This window comes from Plectropomus leopardus, chromosome 8 (assembly GCF_026936395.1).
Source record: "Plectropomus leopardus strain MGB_pleo_1.0 chromosome 8, ASM2693639v1, whole genome shotgun sequence".
Lineage (NCBI taxonomy): Eukaryota > Metazoa > Chordata > Actinopteri > Perciformes > Serranidae > Plectropomus > Plectropomus leopardus.
Genome location: NC_142183.1, coordinates 16,166,221 through 16,187,042, shown reverse-complemented (window position 1 = coordinate 16,187,042; position 20,822 = coordinate 16,166,221). Strand labels below are relative to the sequence as shown.

The 20,822-nt window shown below is 39.7% G+C and overlaps 2 protein-coding genes across 2 annotated transcripts; one reads left to right on the top strand and one right to left on the bottom strand.

Moving 5' to 3' along the window:
* Nucleotides 1–4,917: 4,917 nt before the first annotated feature.
* On the top strand, nt 4,918–12,618 carry prss23 (serine protease 23). The gene is made up of 2 exons (XM_042493951.2): nt 4,918–5,197; nt 8,501–12,618. Exon 2 carries the CDS (start codon nt 8,512–8,514, stop codon nt 9,649–9,651), a length of 1,140 nt encoding a protein of 379 aa, XP_042349885.2. The 5' UTR covers nt 4,918–5,197; nt 8,501–8,511; the 3' UTR covers nt 9,652–12,618.
* A 991-nt stretch (nt 12,619–13,609) lies between these two features.
* cfl1 (cofilin 1) lies at nt 13,610–20,357 on the bottom strand. The gene is made up of 4 exons (XM_042493621.2): nt 20,200–20,357; nt 15,317–15,627; nt 15,151–15,227; nt 13,610–14,614 (listed from the first exon to the last, which is right to left on the bottom strand). Exons 1-4 carry the CDS (start codon nt 20,200–20,202, stop codon nt 14,502–14,504), a joined length of 504 nt encoding a protein of 167 aa, XP_042349555.1. The 5' UTR covers nt 20,203–20,357; the 3' UTR covers nt 13,610–14,501.
* Between the last annotated feature and the right edge of the window lie 465 nt (nt 20,358–20,822).

The following is a 20,822-nucleotide window of genomic DNA, read 5'->3' as shown; positions in this document are numbered from 1 at the left end:
TTTAAAGGAATAATTTCACTTTTTGTAAAATATGATGATTTGCTTTCTTGGCAAGAGTTAAACTTTATATATCCACTGATATTTTACTAGACAGACCTTGGAGGAAAAAAGAGACGAATTGCCAAATAAATGACGTAGTTCTTTAACCAGTTATACATTCAATCCATATGTTTCTTTTCTATTTTTTGCTCCATTGTGAACTGATAACATGGATTTTCTAAATCAAGGGAATAGTTTAACATTTTTGAATATAAACTTATACTTAATGTCTTGCTGAGACTTGATGATTTGATTCTAAAAACAATAGTTTGTGGTTTTGTCGGGACTTATGTGCGGGACAAATTCTTGAACAGATGCCCTCCTTTTAGTTATGTACTTAATCAGCCTGTTATCATTCCCAGATTGTCAAATACTGATATTTTGTCACACCCCTCGGCATGTGAAGTTTTGTCCCCCAGTGCAAACAAAGTTTTGCACCGGGAGACACAGGAGAAACGCCAATATTTCGATGATCTGCATTTGTCCTCCCCATTGAAAACACTGATGTAGTAGAGGACATTTAGATGAAGTGAACGAGTTTTTCATCATAAATGTATGCAGAAAAATGGCAGCAAAAGGCAGGAAATAAAGTGTGTGACGCTCAAAGTTTCCCGGGGCAGAAGCCCCAACTCCTCTGTTTCATGTGTCCCCTCCAATGTTGAAATAAAGCTTACGCCCATGTGTCAAAGGCACCCTTCAGCGTCTTCATGAGACACACTGGGTGTGTTAACTAACTTGAATGTAACCCCATCCAGAGCAATATTTGACAGTGAGAGCAACTGAATTGACATTCGGTCATCGTGTACTGATTATTATTATTATTGTTATTATTACCTAACATACATATTTTTAAGCCGAAACAGGATAGTTTTTCTAAACCTAACCAAGTAGTTTTGCCTAACTCTAATTGCAACTTTTTCACAAAATTTAAACGTTACGCTGTGTTTCAGTGCACATAGAGACATTGAAGGGTGGCCTGTGCTTCGCCATGTGACATAGAAGGGTGTAGACAAAGCGTTGGTATTTGACAGTCAGAACGGGTTGGCATAATCCCACGTAAAACTACAAATTGTAGTATTTACACTTGGTTGTTGTGCAGATTAAACAAAACAAAGATATCGTCACTTGTGTCATCTCAATCTCAGCAAGAAAGCAACTAAGGTATTTCTAAAAAAATGCAGAACTATTCCTTTAATGAGAATCGTCTGTCTTGTATAATTTAACAGTGCTGAAAAAAGAAAATAAGCAGAGCTTTTTTTTTTTTTGAGGAAGAGCGAACGGAAAGAGAGGAATTCACTGAGAAACAGAACCCAAGTTGCTCATTGCCAAACACACACACACACACACGCACACCCACAAAGGAAACCTCTTGTGTTCGCTCTCTGTAGCGGACAGACGAGCAGACAGACAGGCAGACAGAGATACCATCATCACACACAGCTCGCTTACAGAGTTACACATTCGCACCTCTCTGGCCTTTTGCCTGCTACCTTCCTTCCAATCCACAAAGATTTTGCTCCATATTTCTGAGGCAGTATTCCTTACACTTAATCTGTCAACACTGTTGACTCTGCAGAATTAAACCCAGCTGAGGATTTTGTTTCAGAGGACGAGTAGCAGGTTCGGTAGGTGTTTCCTCTGGAGTGACATGTCCTCTGAGGACAACAGCGGCCGCATTGTGCCGACTGCCTGACTTGTGTCCTTGTTGGGAGATTCCTCAGCATTCCTGAAAGCACTGTCGCTGTGACTGGGAGCTCTGTTTCGGCACCCCTGAAGCTTACAGCACACCCCATGGGAGCGGTGGTGCACAGCTTCCCAAATTCCACATGTTCACAGAGACCCTGAATGAGACATGAAAGACTTCTTGGAGATCAAGGTCGAGCAGCAGAGGACGAGGTGAGCGCTGCTGCCAACATGCCCCAACAGTCCTCTGCCTGCCAGCTGCGATCTCTGAGCGTTCAGGAGTCGGTCTTCACTCGATCTGTCGTTGCTCCTGGCACAGTTCATAATAAGAGCACAGTGATGCCAGAAACAAGACTTTTCTTGCTCGGGTGTAGCCGAGGGCTACCAATAAAAGTGCCAAATTCCTGTTATGATGAAGAGTATTTTACTTATGATATGAGTCATAAAGGTAATAATAATTATCAATCATGTTGATTTACTGCCATAAAAGAGCTAAACTGACAAGGTGTAACAATATTACAGTATGAGGCCTTAATATATCCATCAGTATCATACTTTTAATTTTTTTGCAGCCTTGAATTTACAAGTCAGCTTGACTTTGCATTGTTAATAATATATTAATGATTTACGGATCACTTATGAGCGATTAATAGGAGCACGTTTTGAGTTGGCAGGTTTTGAAAAATCCCATTAGGCTAATATTAATCCTTTCAATGTAGTAACAATACACATATAAATGTTTGTAATCCATTGAGCTCCTATGTTCTGTTCATTTTTAGGTTTATATTTGTATTTTGGATTTCTGCCAGAAAAACGTTTACATACCAAAATGTTCAAAAAACGACCGACTGTGTGCATTAATCTGTGGATTGAGCATTTTGATACTTTCCAGTGTTTACATGGCACTTATACCTGCTTTATATTAGCCTAAAAAAGAAATCTTGACTTTTTGTGGGACCTTTTAATATTAAATGGATTTTTGAGAGGTTGTATCCTCGCGACGTGTATATCGCCACGTGTTCGACTCCGGCCTCGGGCCTTTGCTGCATGTCACCCCCCCCTTTCACTCTCACACTGTCCTGTCACATAAAGGCAATAAAAGCCTGAAAAAAATAATCATGGTTGTAGGCATGGTAATGTCTGTCTGTCAGTTGATCCACCATTTGGATCCAAACTGAAATACTGATGCACTGATCGCCAAGAAATCTTGTTCAGACATTCATGTTCCTCAGAGGATGAATCATGCTGACTTTGGTTCCCTTGACGTTTCTTTTAGTGCCACAATCAGATCAAAAATTTTAATTAATCCTATTCAATATTTCAATATGAACATGAATGATTGTTTTTTGTTTTTTTTTTACCATTCATGACTCTCAAAGGATTAATCAAACTGACGGACGTCCTGACATTTTGTCTAGCACCACCATAGATAGATAGATTGATAGATAGATAGATACATAGATAGTTCATTGTCATTATACAATAAAATACAGTGAAATTTCAACAGTGCAGTTCAATCCAGTAGCAGCAATAAAAGACTCTGTTAATATACAAATATTTTCTATACCATAAAGTTGAAGTGATTATGTGTTAGATGTAAACACAGGATGAACTGTAATAACTTTGGTGATCCCTTAACTTTTCATTTAGCTCTACCAATGGGTCAAATTTATAATTGAATTTTTTTGTTTGTTTTCAATACTGAATATTCTCCCGCTGCTCTACTTTGTGTTTAGTATTAGCAAATGTTAGCATGTGAACATGCTAAACTAAGACCTTATTAGCATTGTCATTGTGAACATGCTAGTATTGTATGCTAGCTTGTCGAGGTTGGCGTTTCAACCAAATTACTAAGCTAGTGCTAATTAGCAAATCTTAGCTTGCTAAACTAAGATGGTGAATATTGTTGCGTTCAATTTATCTCGGAAGTTGGAGCTCGGAATGACGTCACACCTGAATTGACTGCATCCACTACAAGAAGTCAGAAAACCGAGATGTCAGCAAAAGTAGTTCTAGCCAGGTAAGCCATTGTTATTAATTTTGACAATGAATTATGCTCCAATTTGTGCATACAAACGCTGTAAGAACATCTCCACAGATAGACGTTAGACAGCACTGTATGTATAACTGTCTGTGTAACACAAATATGACAGAAGTGCTAACAGAGTGCCCCAGGGATGATGTTCTGCAGATGCAGAAGTTAGCTTCGCCCTGGTTCCCTTGTCAAAAAGCCTATGGGATTTTTCCATTGGTTTTTGGATCTTTTCGTTCAGCAAGAGCGTCTCCACAAATGAAATGAGGGTTTTTTGATGCCTAAATGCAATCGCCATAACAAAAAAAGCTAATGTTAGGCGATAAACAAACTACACTATGGTTGCGTTGCCACCTTTACAAGACTGCACAGCTGTGTTCGGCACAGTTCAAAATAATGACGTTCTGTAGTCTCATTTTAGCCACTTGTTAGCTTGTGGCTTGTTTGCGAGAGAGGTATTTACTGATGGATTTTATGTTGTAGAACAAAATGTGAACATGTCTTAACCTTATGGTAACCACAGACCTCATTTCATATTGATTTTGAGACAAGGGAACCAGAGGTGCTGAAATGCTAACAACTTTCGGGGTTTTAGGACTCATTACTGGATTCTTTGTTTGCTTAGCTTATTTATGCGCAAACATAACTTTTACAAATATTTACCTGTCTGTACTTGGTGTAACAACTTAGTCCTTTTATTATTATGTGATATATACTGTATGTATATAGATGATATATTGATAGATAGATTATTTTTTAAAATAGCTAGGGAAGAATGTCCACAAAACTATTCAGAATTATATATTTAAAATTATGTTACAGAATAATAATTACTTTAAAGCGTTTTTTTTTTCCCAGTTCAAAAAATGTTATTGAGTTCTTGCTAATTCTGGGGTCATTTTGTTCATGTGCCTTCTCTCCATGTTTTTAAATAAGTCAAGCCAATTTGCTCAAGCTTTAAAGGGTTAAAATAACACAGTCATGCAATCATTCTTTATTCAATGCCTGTATAAAAGTAAAACAATATAAAAAGTGTGAGAATAATGTGTAATTGACGGTTCCTGATAACACACAGTAACCATCTGTCCTCCCTCAGCAGACAGGCGCAGGCGGGGCGCTAGGACCGTGAGGCAGGACGCTACGGAGAGAATAAACACTTCTTCTCAGACAAGAGTCTTTTATTTGTGGCTGGGTGTCTGAGCTGGGCAGGTTTCAGAGGAAAGACTGAAGGTGCCGGACTCTCACAGAGACTCCGGCGCTTTATTTGTTCACTCTGTAAAAAAGCGGGCGAGATTTGCCTTCTGGAGGACGAGCACGGAGAAACTACCTGCCGGCCAGCGGAGAGGATGAGGGAAAACCTGGGCAATGATCCCGAGGGAGTCGTCTGATGGGGAGGGAAACTTGACTGGAATGTAAACACGGACCATCGACTTCTATCAGGAGGTAATGTATTAAATGTATTGATTTGATTAAGAGTTTTTCCCCTCTCCTGTCTCTACTTGGATGCATAAAATGTCCAGTTTGAGACAGAAAATATTGTTGCATTTACAGGTTTTTCTATAAATACAAGCAAGGATTTTTAAAATGATTATTATTATATTATAATTATTATAGAATGAAATGATGAAATAATATCTGTATGAGGTTTCAGATGTTGTGATACTTTTTTTGTGTCCTAAACATCCTTTTAACCATCTTCCCTGTTTATATTGACAAGGATTTTCTCTTGTATGACAGATGTTAGGGGGAGCTGAACTTTACTTGACTCTGCTTTATGTTATGTCAGACAAGATTAGATCACATTAACAGGGAATCCTCTATAGGCTTCTGGTAAACTTGAGTGTTTTGGATACCTGGCAGTGCACTGAAGTAGTAGACTTTTTGTAATTTCTTCTTTTATGTGCAATATAATAACTGGGTAAAGATTTATATGAACTATTTTGACGATAAACTATTGCCTTCATGCTTCAAGGCCGCTCCAAATTAACACTCATGTTTCACAGAGATGTCTTTTGGATCATTTTTCTGTGGTTTTGAAAAGAGAGAATGTCAGGAGGAGCTGCGGTTTTTGGTTTACAGCTTGAAAAGTTGTCTTAAGAGTCAGACAACATGTTTCAACACTAAAACAGGCTCCAACAACTCATTTATTTTGTGGCTTTACATCCCCAAATCATTTAGATTACATCTGTTTTACCACAAAGGTCATAAATATATCTTTGTTGTTTTTTTTAAGTTATATTCATTGGTGTAGCTGAAGGTAAGCAGGTATACAGGGTCCACCTCTTTATGCTCTGGCTGTTTACAGTATGCCCACCTTTCAGCCCAAAAGCCATTGTGATGTAGGAGAATATATTTTCTCTTTAACCCATTGTCAACGGGAGCAACATCACATTTCTTGTGCTGCTTTTAGACGGCTTTCACAAGTATTTAAACCTTGAGCCCTGAGCAAATTGGCGCGATTTTTTTCAAAACATGGGGGGAAAAAGGCAACAACCAACTTGATAAGAAATGTTACACAAACGGCATGAAATTAATGGATTTAGAAAATTATTTCAAAGAGCTAGGGGAAAAAAATCTGAAAGTTGAATTTATAATTATATTTAGGTATTCAAAACTATGTTAAAAATTTGTCAGAATTTTTTAAGCGTTTTTTCCCAGGTCATTTACTTGTGTTTTTTCTAAACTTCCTTTTTCTTTTTGTTTGTTTTTACCAATTTTCAGGTCATTTTCTTGTATTTTTTACTAACTTCTTGCTAATTTCTGGGTGATTTCTTCTTTTGTCGCCTGCTTCCCATATTTCAGAAAGAAATCAAGCCAATTTGCTCAGGCTTTAAGGGGTTAGCCTACCCACCTACTTCACAGTACACCCACTTATCAACTCCTGCTACACCGCTGGTTGTACTACAGGTTTATTACCACTTCCTCACCAGCCAATTTACCACTTAAGATCCTCTGTAGCTGTCTGTCGCAGCTGTCACATATCTGACACATCAACTTGGAAGAAAATCTGTGCCTTTCCTACTTTCAGGAGCTTTTTTTCTGACTCCTTTGTAGTGTTATATGGAGCAGCTCATAGGTGTGCAGAACGGCCCCACCCTGCCCTTTGTTCAAAATAATGCTCTTTTTTGCTGCCATGCCTCAACTTGTTTCTTTTCACTTTTTTTTACACACCTGCTCTTTTCGTGCCATGAGTGCCTCCGGGTCCACAGCCTTTAGAGGGGATCAAGTGTCTCCTTGTTGCTGCTAATCTGCCCTGAAAGCCCCACGTACACTGTGAAGTAGTTAATGTTTGATGGAAAACAACGTCTTACCTCTGAGCTCTGACAAATATTTGATTGGAGATTTTTTTTTTTTTTTACTGTAACCTCTTGTTCAGTCTGCCGTAACACAGTATAGTTTTTCTTCTAGAAAACCTTTTTTTTTTTTTAAATGATGTTTTAAGTAATCACCAGTGGAGGACAAAGTACACAACTCTCTTACTTGAGTCAAAGTATAGATACTCCTGGTCAGATAATACTCCAATACCAGTGAAAGTTGAAATTATTACTTGAATCAAAGTACTGGAGTACTTGCTTTTAAAAACACTTCAGTATTCAAAGTACTTTTTAAAAATCTGAACACTTTATGTTACAATACATTTACAGAACCTAATGGCTCTAAATCATTCAGTTAATGCACTGAATTGCTTGTAGAGGTCCACCAGTTTCATTTTTTGAAGGAGAAACGATACCTTAAACTTGCTTTTCTTAGGTTAGATGGCGAATTATTGTAGCCGTGTTCAAGGTTTTGCGCGGTAAACAGCACAAACATTTAAAATAATTCAAATCATTCTTCATCTCCAACACTTGATATATGGACTTGAGTTGTGGCCATGGGTGATCTGGTGGGGAATCTATCTCCATTTGCTGCCAGAGTTATTACTAACACCGCATAACCAAATACCACCATCTTCTGATGACCATGACTCTCTATCTGTCTCTACCGATGAGCTGCCCAGTCTGAGTCGGGCATGCATGAGATAGAGGTACGAGAACGCCACTTTGGCAAACAGACCTCATGCAGATGTGTATGGTCGTAGTTGCATTTTAGAAAAGAAAAAAATATCATCTGCTGACTTTAAACGAAGGGTAATGAGAGCCTTCACTGAAATATAGTGGACTTGAAAGTACAATATTTGTCTTTCAAATGAAGTGTCATCAAAGTAATACGTTTCTCGAAAGTAAACATCAAGTCAAGTACAGATACTCAAAAACTGTACTAAAGTTAATGTACTTCATTACTGTCCACCACTGGTAATCACACACTGCATTTCTTTTACTTTTAAAGCCTTGACCACTCAGCTTTGTTCTGGCTTTTCAGTTATGTCTGTGGCCATTTTGCTTCCATTTTAATTGAACTTCTGGAATTTGCCTGTGACTTTTGGACCAAACAGACATTAAAATGCTTGTTTGTTTCCATCAGGCTTAAATCCTATTTTCCCCAGTAATCTATATTATAGGAACAAGAGGCTCTTTGTTGCCACGCCACACCAGATGAAACTCAGGCGTGCGTTGCAACATTAGATTTTGCAAGCTGACCTCACAAATCACTGCTGTGATTTACAATCAGCTGTGAAAGAGTCCAGCTGTATTAGGCATAGGAGTTTGTGTTTTGTCGTCTTGACAAACACAAAGGAATTCATGCAATCTAAGATAAGTTTGTAAGCTGTTTTTCTCATGTTTGTGCTTATTTTCTGTGTCATTGCAGTTTTTTTCACCATGATGCCACGTGAGAGCGCACTCCTGCTGACTCACCTGCTCCTGCTCCTCCTCCCTGTCACTCTGTCCCTTCTGCACCCTCCGCCTGTCCATGTCCCCACGCTCGTCCCTCACACACCAACGCCTCTCATCCCATCCCGCTTCAGCGCTCAGACTCAGCTGGACTTCACCACTCACTGCAACTCCAGCTGCCTCCACAGGGAGCAGGAGGTTCACAGGGAGCAGCTCACGGAGAAACTGGCCTTTGAGACGCTGTACGCTGACGGCTCCCGCACTCTCACTACTGTAGATGTGGAGGACGATTCAGAGTTTGACGGAAATCACTTTGCTCAGCCTTCACCGAGGAGACGACCGAGAGTGAAGCCCAGGCACAAACGCGTCAGGCGGCAGATCTATGGCGCAGACGGACGTTTTAACATCCAAGGTGACCACTTCCTGTTGGATTACCCTTTCTCCACAGCCGTGCGGATCTCCACTGGCTGCACCGGTGTTCTTGTGTCTCAGCAGCACGTCCTCACAGCCGCCCACTGTGTGCATGATGGGAAAGATTATGTCAAGGGGGCAAGAAAGCTCAGGGTAGGATTCCTGATTCCTCCATCCATTAACGGCACCAAATCTGGCCTCGCTTCTTCCAAGAAGCCTCTGGTCCGCTGGGTGAGGGTGAAACGTACTCGTGTGCCCAAAGGTTGGATCCAGGGCCCTCAGGAGGTCAGCATGGACTTTGATTATGCTCTGCTGGAGCTGCGTTGGCCTCACCGGCGTCCCTTCATGCGCCTCTCTGTGGCTCCCTCCTCTGATGACCTGGCAGGGAACCGTATCCACTTCTCTGGTTTCGACAGCGACAGATCAGGGGAGCTGGTGTACAGATTCTGTCCTGTGGAAGAAGAGTCCAGCGACCTGATTTACCAGCACTGTGACGCCCGACCTGGAGCCAGCGGCTCTGGAGTGTACGGACGAGTGTGGGACAACAGTTTAGAGCGCTGGGAGAGAAAGGTCATCGGCATTTTCTCTGGACACCAGTGGCTAGAGATCGATGGGGAGAACCGGGATTACAATGTGGCGGTGCGGATCACTCCTCTGAAGTTTGCTCAGATCTGTTACTGGGTGCACGGCAACCGACTAGATTGTGCCCAGAACTGAGACGGACAAGAGAACAAGTAGGAGGTTTTAAGGCCCTGACACACCAAGCCAACATGCAAGAACTAGCGGCGATGAAAGCCCCCTGCTCTGTCACCTCATGCTGCTGAGTTTTGGCCAGAAAGTTGCACATGAACACACCAAACCGACAGCAAGCAAGCACGTATCTTCTGCACCTGCATGAGAGGAAATACCCCTCCATGCCAGCAGACAGCGGCCGTCTTTAAAGTCCGTGTAAAGTGACAATTAAAATGTGTTCTGAGTTTGTCACATCACAGAAAGATGTGTTATTAAACACCAAATTGACCAAATTTGAATGACCCAAAAAAATCGCCAAGTATGTAAAAGAAGGTCTCAAAATCATGAAAAAAAATGCACGGCTTTCTCTGATCTGAAACGCTGGGGGCGTGTCCACAGGAAGAGCGGAGGCCACGCCCAATTGTGCGACTATGCTAATGATGCTTCTTGTTTTTATACTACGACATTGTCAGGGGCGGGGTTATGCCGTCTAACACAATTCAGTACTATATAGTAAAGGGTCTTTGTAACGTTTTCAACAATCAGTTTCCAACATTTATGATGTGTTTTGAAACAAATCTCTGAATTCACTTTACACAGACTTTAATAGTCAGTCTAAATATAAAACCAGAAGACTGCCATGACGTTAGTTAGCCAGTCAGCACATTAACAACACAACACAGAGGACAAACCATATTTCCGGAGCGCCAGTGAACAACAACATAAACCATCAGGAAACGTTTCTCTTGAGAGCTCAATTGTTAAAGAAAAAAACCTTACCTCATATAACAAGTTTGTTTTGACGACACTCCCTCTTTAGCTGTTTCTTTATATTTTCCACTTCCCTTTGTCTCCTCGTGCGCTGAGCTGCATGGCCAATCAAAGTGATTTTATTCACCGACGAGCTCCATGGCCGCAGATTCGACAGGCTGCATTGGCGGAAAAAGCCAACGAGGGCCAATGGTGCAGGACACACTGTGGCGATGAGGGCCACAGGCGCTCGCTGTCGGCCCAACGTGGGTGGACGGCTGATGGTTGGCTTGGTGTGTCACGGCCTTCAAAGTAAATCAAGAAAAATTTAAAAAAGCACAAAAACTACAGGGTGAAATGTCTCTTTATCCATCAGGAAAATGGATTAAATCCCTAAAAAATAACCCCCTTCAGTGATGCACCAGCAGAGCAGATCAGTTACTGTTGGATCCCTGTCATCGAGTTATTTCTCCTCTGTGTTTAATTTGCTCCCCGTAACCTCTGGGCCTATTGAACAAATCCGCCTGTGAGATCATCACCACAGCATCTTTTAATATGTTTTTGCCCACAGTCAGATTAATAACACAGTCAGTGTTTCCACAGTATTAACATAAACCACTTTTTATAAGAGGGGGAAAAACACTTTTCCTGGTGTGCGCTGTGTGTCAGTAGCACCAGATTATTTTCCTACTGTGGATGATGGAAATCTGTTGACATTTTGTCTCCGTGTCTTTCCCTCTTTCTTTTCTGACCATGGGGAAATAGTTTTGTAGTTTTATAGCTATTTAGGGATCATTTGGTTTGAACCTTTGATCTGCATACCAGAGGTGTGGACTTCAGTCACAAATTTATTGACTTTAGACTCGACAAAATCAAAGAAAACTTGCATTGGACACTGACATTAACTTCAATAACGTGTGACTTAGACTTGAACCTTTTCACTTGAAAATATGATTTTATACCTTTGCCGAAGGCCAAAGATTAAAAATGATATTATTTAAAAATTTGTCACAACTCAATTTATTTCCTCAATCAACATCGCTGCTATTCATTCCCACAGATCCACTTTGTTTTAACCAGCATCCAATCAAGTTGTAGAGAAGCATGAAGAACTAACGTTGTCTTACTGAGCTCCAGCTGGAAAAAATGACTCCAACGATACTTAAGTCTGTGAAAAACAAAACAAAACCCGTCTTCAACAAAAAACAAATTACAGTAAGCAATGCATGCAGGTTGATTGTAGACGGAGAAACAAGAATTTCAAACTCGTCATAAAAGTCCGATGTGTAAGATTTAGAGGCATCCACTGTTGAGGACTGCAGATTGCAGCCAGCTGAAACTTCTCTCATGTGCCAAGTGTGAGCTCTCTGTTAGGATTCATCTGTGTTTATTGTTCAGGAGGTTTTTACCGGGAGCTGATTTATCTGAAGAGTTCTCCAAAACTAACAGACAAGGTGATTTCAAACACTGAACAAACTCTGAATAAAGCCGTTTCACGTTAAAAATCATTGTTTTTCTGATGCTGTTTGGCTTATTGCCAAGGGGCTGCTATCTGCAGTGGCTGCAAGTGGCCCTGTCTAGAGCCAGTGTTTGGTTTGTCCACTCTGGGCTACTGTAGGAACATGTCAGTTTAACTCTGTGAAAGAGGAGCGGCTCCCAGTGTAAATTTAAACAGCTCATTCTAAGGTAACAAAAACAAATGTTTTTATTCTCAGTTCATTATAACCTAAAAAAAGCATGCTTATTATATTATATTCCATTGCTGCCAATAATTTCACCTAAATCTTGCACACTGGACCTTTAACAAATAAATACAAAATTTAAAAAGCATTCAAGATTTTTTAAAATTTTAATATTAAAAAGGCATTACATTTGGCAAAGAGTGTTTTATGACTTGTCCAGGACTCCAAACTCAAAGTTTAGGACTTGGGACTTGACGTGCGACTTGAGTTCTCATGTTTTTGACTTGAGTGCAAAAACATGTGACTTGTGACTTGCAAAACACTGACTTGGTCCCACCTCTGCTGCTCATACACCTGCGTCATAGACAGAATAAAAATCATTTTTGGACTCCACTGATGTTCCTAGATGTTTGTGCAGACAGCGTGCTCTTCTCAGTGTGGACTGGCGAGACAGAGTGTTAATTTTATTTTTGTGAAAAATGCTTGATATATTTTAATAAACAGAGATTTATAACAGTGATGGTGTCAGTAGTCTTGACTTTTTTCAGGAGTTTTAGGAGTTGTGTTTGGGCTCCCTCGTGTGGTCAGAACCGGTACTGCGTCAATGGAGCAGAAAAGTAGGGACACAATTTGCTTTAAATTGAATTTACAGGGGTGTCTGCAGGTCCTTAAAAAAACTTGAAAATTATATATATATATATATTAATATATATATATATATAATTTTTATATTTTTTTAACATATTAAACCTTAAGTCATTAAATATTCTTGAATTTGTGAGGTGTTAATTGCCATGTTTAATTTATCCATCTTTTAATTTCTTCTTGTCAAAATAAATCAAGCTCTTCTGTGTTATAGTCCACATTTCTGATGTTACAAATCTTCAATCCCAGCACTGAACCTAATGCCTAATTTATACTTGCTTTAACCTGTTGGCAAATTGGAGAATAACTTAAATCACTATATATACCTGCATAAGATACAGATTAGTGTAAAATATCTCAATGGTCTTATAAAGTATTCCATTTAGGTATCTGATACTTTTACACACCCTGATCGAGAGACACATTCACTGAATGTCCACTGGCACAAAACTAATCTGTAACAATTGTTCACGCAAAAAACATTTTAAAAATGCACTTGTTCTATCTTGCAAGGTGAAAAAAAAACAGATTTTTTCCATATTCTGCGATCGTACACTGAATGGCAATTTGGACCAAGCAATTTGTTTGAATATTTCTATTTTGGATTTAGGACATAAATATATATGTATATTTTTTTTCTGACATTTTATAGATCAATCAGTTTATGAGAATGGTGATTAGTTAGATCCCTCATCGAACTGGATGAGCAGATTTTTCGTTAAACTATGACTTTCAGCCACGATGCTATCATAGATCCATCTGATTTGATGATTACCTAAACCTGAAACACCCCGAATTTAAAACAGAAAGCCAACAGCTCAAGAAAAGACAAGCGACAAAAAAAAGTGGAAAAAGAGCAGAACAAGTCAGTAGTTTAGTGCTTTTTATTAGAGTAAGGAGACGATACAAAACATCCACCATTCAATATTCAGTCTAAACTCTGACCGCTGGTCCTTCATATACACATCGCTCCCCACCAGACCTTCATTAACACCAAAGATTTATTCAAGGAGATCCTGGTTTTAACAAGTACAAGGAATGTTGTCTGTTAACTACATCAAATGCCATGAATTTCTGACCCAGAACTGGAAATAAAAAGGAATCACTCAAGTTTTGGAATTTGCATGTTCAAAAAGAAAAAAAAAAAAAACATGGAATAACAAAACAAAAAAAGAAAAATATATATATTTAACCGCATTTCCCCCCCAGAGAAGGTTTTGATACATCTTGTGAATTAGTTCATACTACAGCTAGTCTCAACTACAAACACTTACAAAACTTAACTAAAAGTTTGGCAAAAAAAATGTAGTTGGAACGATTATTTATCAGGATTCAATGGTTGGAAAACTAAGAGGCTGTCTGTCCCTTTCTCTGCAATCACTCAAATGGAACCTGGAATAAAAGAACAATCTTTAAACATGAACAATATGTGTTTTTTAAAGTTTTATCATCATCCTTTCTCAGTTGTATCTTAATGTTTTTTTCCTTTGTGTGTGTTTTGTTCATATTCTTTATGTTGCGTGAACTGGAATGACAGTCTGCATTTGTGGAATTTATCTGAATTTTTTTTTTTTTCTTGTTTTTAAACTGTCACTTGACCACAAACCCACCCACAATATCCCACCCCGAGAGTCCCGCGAATGGTGCTAGTTCTGCTTTTGCCCTTCTCCAAACCACACTGGAATGAACAGCTAAACCCAACAGATGTGTCTGAAAGGCCTCGATCGAAGCCTGAGAGGAGGGGAGGGGGGGCAGTATTTATATAGGGGATCCTTCCAGGCTGATTACTGACGAGCCGCCGAGCTTTTCTGCCAGGGTGTGCCGGTCTTTGAGGTCTTCCAAACCGTTCACCTGCCACTCGTGCTTAATACCTGGAATTAAAATTCAAAGAGGTGTGTTAACGAAGACCGAAATGTTGTTTAACGCTTTGAAACCTGGACATTTCTTTTCTTGTGCTGCTTTCAGACGTCTTTTACAAACCTTTTGAAGCCCGAGCAAGCTTTAAAAAAAACATGGGGATACGAAACAATTTGGTACGAAATGTTCCGCAAATTACAAGAAATAAATAGGTTTGTTTTTGTTTTGTTTTTTCAAAAATTCTAGGAGCAAATGTCAATGGGAAAATAAGAAAATATTACATATTTAAAATTATGTGACAGAGTCTTTAGAATTTTTTAAGCACTTTTTCAAAAACTGTTTTTTTTCCCTTCTTTTTCATTGACTAATTTTCAGGTAATTTATTGTACTTTTTTTCAAATTTCTTGCTCATTTTTTGGAGTCATTTCTTCTTTAGTTGCTCATTGCCTTCTTCCAGTGTTTTTGAAAGAAATAAAGCCCCCCTGCTCAGGTTTCAAAGGGTTAATAGAGCAGGTGATGTCATAAATGGATCCTCCATCATGGTATTTACCTTCGAATTTTCTCTTGATAGCATCTTTTGAGCTGGCATAGATCATCTTGCTCTTCAGGGGGGCACCATCTGGAGCCCTGCGAGTCGGAAACAAACACTATTAAAGTCAAATGTCGTCTTATTTTTGTTCATAAACCCTTTAATGTCTAAAAACAGCAGCTCTCACCAGAAGATAAAGACCAGGTCCTCCTTCTTTGTCTCTTTGGTCTCATAGGTGGCGTCGTACAGGGCGTAGCGGCAGTCCTCTGGGGGCAGCATCTTCACAAAGTGCTGGTACGGGTCCTGGACGGTGGTTCCCAAGTCACCCAGCAGGATCTCTTTGCCGTCATCCAGAACAATGTTCTTGAGGTCCTTGCTAATGCAGAACAGAATGGCCTTCTTCCTCTTCCTCTTCTCGTCCTCGTTCGCCTGGGCCTTGCGCACCTTCATGTCGTTGAAGACGGCGATAACTTCGTCTGTGACTTTCACACCGGAGGCCTGAGGAGAGATCGAGACGTTAACTCGGAGTTTAAGGTACGTACAGATTAACCTGGCAAGTGCTATTTCTGCAGCTGTCCGTGTTTCTCATAACTGAAAGGTGATCATTGGACAGACTACACAAAGCTACCGGTGTTTGAACGCAGGTCTCACATCAGGAAAAGAAAATATAATTTAACTCCATCACGTTTACACAGAATTAAGAGGAAAATCCATTGCTAGACACTGAATGGTTCTTTGGAGTCACGATTTAAATAGAAAATGCTTTAAATGTAAATGGACACCAATGCTTTTAAATTCCACACTGATGATCAAAAGATCCCTCGAGTCAATTTTTACATAAAAATGACAAACTTTTAGGTGTGAGAATCACCAGAGGCCCCATGATATGATATTGTCACAATACAATATTACAGCAATTTTAAACGTGATGAGTATTGCGATTCATTACCTTTTCTCAACTGCAACTTAGATCCTCAAAAAAAAAAAAAAAACTGTCAGCATCTGTTTTATCTATTAAGATTTCGGTCTGTTCTTCTCACTTCAATTTTTTCCACAGTAAAATAAATTCAAATTTTGTTATTCTAATAGATAACCAAAAGTTTAATTTGCATTTGCAATATTAATAATTTATACAGTAAAAAAAAAAGACAGATGATTGGCGTATGTGTATTGATACAATATTGCCAAGTTAAAATTTTTCCCCCAAACTGGCTTTTAAAACCCACTTTTAAAATGTAAACATTTGCTGGTTTTCTCTGTCCTGTGATATTAAACTAAATATATTCAGGTTTTGAACGGCTGGAAGAAAACCCAAGCAGCTTTAATATGTCAACTTGGGCTTTTGGGAAAACACTGACCAATGTATCTAGCAAATAACTGACAGACTAATTGTTTATGAGAGCAACTGTTAATTTCAGTCTTCGGTGAACAAGGAAACAGTCGCCGTGGTGTTTAACAGGCCAGCAGGGATGACTTCAGTACAGTAAATAAGGCTGAGGAAAGGCCTGCGAGGGCGGCATGTGACTATCACACACAGCAGGAATGCTCCTTACAAGGCTCACTGATAAGGAGGATTGAAATGCAGAAGGTGTGGCCGTGACAAGCGCTTAACCAAGGTGGTGAAAGAGTTAAAATGTGTAATCCTAAAAAAAAAAAAAACCCAAACTCAAACCCCCCCCCCAAAAAAAAATCAACTGTCAGCACACTTGGTCCAAAATCAACAGTGATGATTCAGCCTTTTAATCCCATTTATTATGCATAAGGTCAGAATGTAAGCAGAATGACGAACAGACATAAAATATGTCGTCCAAAGTCCGTCTCGAACATGATTACTAAATAGATCCATCTAACAGGTGTGTCCAAGTCTCTGTGTCTGTGACCAGTAGGTATAAAATGTTACATAAGTGTGTTCAGAGGGAGCAGCCATGTATCTCCACCATAAACATGACCATGTGGGTGAGGGTGTGGTCAGGAATTAAGCGTTTGAGCTCAGGGTTCACTCTCAAACAATGGAGCTTCTGTAAAAATATAAAATGCAAGTCACATCGCAGAGTCACAGCCGCTCCATCACGGACTATCAGGTCTCCTGACTCTGTTTAAGGCCCGGCATCGCAGGAAAATGCAGTCTCAGGAGGAGAAAACTGCTGTCTACCAGCAACGTGTCAGTGGAAAAAAAGACACAACAATGAAAAGGAAATAATGGGCAGGAAAGACGGAAAAGGAACCCAACTGCTAAGCAGCACGGACAGGCACTGTATGTTTGCTCAGGGCGTAAAAAACACCCTGTGTGAGATAACCGTGAATTTTAGGGTAATTATTAACCAGCAAACAACCTTATTCACTTCCTTAATCCCATCTGTCAATAAAAGAATTGCGCTTTGCTATAACTCCAGAGAACATGGAAAAATCTGTCTCCAAAATAACATGCAGAGGTTTAAAAAAGGTTTTTGCATACGAGGCAGCACGTGACACATGGTATTCTTTGTCCATGGCGATGCTGAGAGATCGTGATTTGCATGTCTTATTTCTCTGTTTACGAGCATGATCTGTACAGCCAAAATGTTATAAGTTTCACCTCTTCATCCCTACTGCTTTGGTGTAATTCCCCGAGATGTTGTTTGTATTCTGTTTTTACTTTGTTGTAGCAGCAAGTTATTATCACCATAGTGATCACTAAGCTCCAGCCTTATCTAATCTTAACCAGGGATACTTTTCTTTAATGAAGTCAACGTTCAAGTGACTCAATATAAACGTAGTCACAATCCAAGTCTTGAATTCCTTCACACCCTGGGTCTTTAAAAGGGCGTCCATGACCTGTTCGGGGTCCTCAAAGCTACTGAAGTGGGGGCATTGAAATATATATACTTGAAAGATTTTTTTCTTTCAAACATTAAGATATGTATGAATAGGAGTAGGCGATATGGCCCTAAAATAGTATCACGATAATTCAGTCTATTTTTGCGACGGTAGTCTTGATGATATAATACAACACTGAAAAAAAGATATTATTAATTTCAAGAACATACAACTGAAACAAAATAAGTGCAGTATATAAACGTAACAGCTGGCATTAAAATATTCAGTAAAAAATTAACAAAAATCATCTATTTTTTTCAGTTCGCTCTAAGCCATGTTGTTTCAGTCTGGCATGACATCATCATGTGAACTAGTTAAAATATCAACAATATCACGATGATTTAAAAAAAAAAATCATATTCAAAATTATACTGGCATTATCATGAACAATAAGACATGACTCACTCCTATGTGTGAAAGTAATCATTAAAATAAAGTCAGCATATTATTTGCAAACAAATGATCCTATAAAGAAAAAACAAACATCTTATTTACAGCACACAAAAATGATAATAGACTGTCACCCATTAATCCTTGTCAGATGGACCCATAATGTATATATAATCTGTCAATAGTTATTTTTCAATAGCTAAGTATTGTACGCACTATTTAAAGGTTATGTTTATATATATGGCACTTTAGGCGCTACACCTCAATGTAAACCCAGTATAATATGAAAATCTATTTTATTTATGTATTATGGGGCCCCTGCTGTCTCTCTTTCAGCTAAGGGGTCATTAGCCTGAAAAACACTGAAGACCCCTGCTTTACAAGCAATAACAGTTAAGACTGCAGGCCTCAGGAGCCAATTTCACTGTCTAACACGGGCCTGATGGGTTATATTAAAACTCTTTAAAAAAAAACTGCAAAGGGAAACTGAATGTGGTTATGTTGTTAACGGTGCAGACTCAACAATGAAAGGCTGGATGTTAACAAAGAAATATATAAAATGTATTATATTACAGATATAATGCTTTAATTTGTATTTTTCATAAATATAACTAGTGTTTGAGGACTATGTATGAATGGAGGCATCCGTCAATTATTCCCTCTTGCCATTGTGTAGTAATATAATGGCGTGACGGGCGTGCAGTGTGTATAAACGGCTCTGCAAATTAGATGCGCAACTAAAAGAAGATGCGCAGTACCGACCGTGAGGATCCACCGACAGCGGCCCGTTAGCCTCAGCTAGTGGATCCAACAACCCGCCGTTACATAACGGTGACAATTCCGTCAAATATTTACCGCAACACAATATCTAGATGGCAAAATTGTCACACGGACAATGGCAGTAAGTTGAATTTAATCGCGGATCCGCTACAATTCAGCTCCAAACAAAATGGTCTTTGCACCAAATTCAGGGTGGGGCCATGAATGCAGCACACGCACGTGTGTGCACTAGCTTGCTATATAAGGCAAAGCTCTGCTCAAACGGATCGTCCGTTTGTCAATTCACACATTTACTGTCACAACGCCGAAACCCCCCCCCCAAAAAAATCATCATCTGTGTGGTATCAAAATGCGAGTAGTGACCCGATATGGAGCACGCAAAACAACCAAGTAAAAACCTGTTTGCGGTGCAGCGGAGTACAGACAAAGAACAAGAAAATCACAGCTAGCGCCAGCCATAACGGGAGTCATTTTCTGCCTCTGCTAACGCGGCTAGCTCTGCTAACAATACCGTTAGCTAGTTAGCCCCGAGGCGCCGCTGCACCTGCCAGCACCGCGCTGTTATGTGGAGGCATCGACGAGCAGAGGTGAAATAACGGAAACATGATGCAGGCAGAAACACCTCGAGCCGCGTCATGACAACGGTGTAGGTTAGCCGTCTCGGATTTTGTCGGCAAAACATGCAAAGGAAAACGAAATGGCGCCAGTTGTTTGGCACCATTAGTCGGATTTCCAGCCTGTGATTAAAATAAAGTCGATAATAACCACACGGTGAAATTATCTGAATGCGATTAATGTAATAAAAAAAGGAGCCTGGCCGTGTTGTGTGAACGCTTTGTTAGCTGTCTGTCCACCGGCTGCTCGCTGCCTAGCCCCGGCGCTAGCTGTAGCTCCTGCGGCACAGAACCGGCTTACTACGTTTGATGCCGAAACCATGATTTTTAAAATACACAATAGGACCACAGATCTTCAGATTGAGTCTATTCGAGCGTGTAGAGCCAGCACAGAGCAAACAAAGCGAGATAAAGACGGTGTTACACCTACCATGGCTGTAGCTCTGAGTCGGTCAGCGTCTGTGTAGAAATTGAATGGGCTGTGATGATGAATTGTCGGTCTCGCTCACACACTGGATACACAACGTGAACGCGCCTATAAGCGCGGTCCCGGCTCGAGAAAGGTGCACGAGCGGGAGCGCGTGTCTCTTAACCTTGATTGTCCGTCAGTTTTATTTGTTGCTTCGTGTTTACTTTTTAGTTATTTGTTGTTATAACTTGTGATAACCCAAAGAGGGCTGCGGTCTATTTTTTATTATTAATAGACTTCAGTTTAATAAATAAAACACAAATCAAACAGATGATACAACAGGACATTAAACTAATAATCCCCCCAGGTACATTTTAATATATTTTTGACCGCTGTTATTAAACGTTTCACTAATTGGACAACAACATGTAACTCCTTACATACAATATTTTCTATATTATCATCTCATTCACACTGTGATATACTATTTATATTTTTATTCCCTTCTCTGGAGGCGGGCAGCAGTGGTGGACAAATCAAACAAGCCAAAATGGTGGCGAGGAGGATTATGGGAGTATGTGTTTTTTTAGGTATTTGATTAAACCTACAAATCCCTGATAATATCTAATGCACACAATTATAAA

What these genes read in the sequence shown, in the direction of transcription:
- prss23 (XM_042493951.2), top strand. Translation starts at nt 8,512, where the DNA reads ATGATGCCACGTGAGAGCGCACTCCTGCTGACTCACCTGCTCCTGCTC.
- cfl1 (XM_042493621.2), bottom strand. An exon ending in GACCTGGTCTTTATCTTCTG is followed by an intron (nt 15,228 to 15,316) that starts GTGAGAGCTGCT and finishes TCCGACTCGCAG; the next exon opens with GGCTCCAGATGGTGCCCCCC. An exon ending in TATCAAGAGAAAATTCGAAG is followed by an intron (nt 14,615 to 15,150) that starts GTAAATACCATG and finishes TTTTAATTCCAG; the next exon opens with GTATTAAGCACGAGTGGCAG.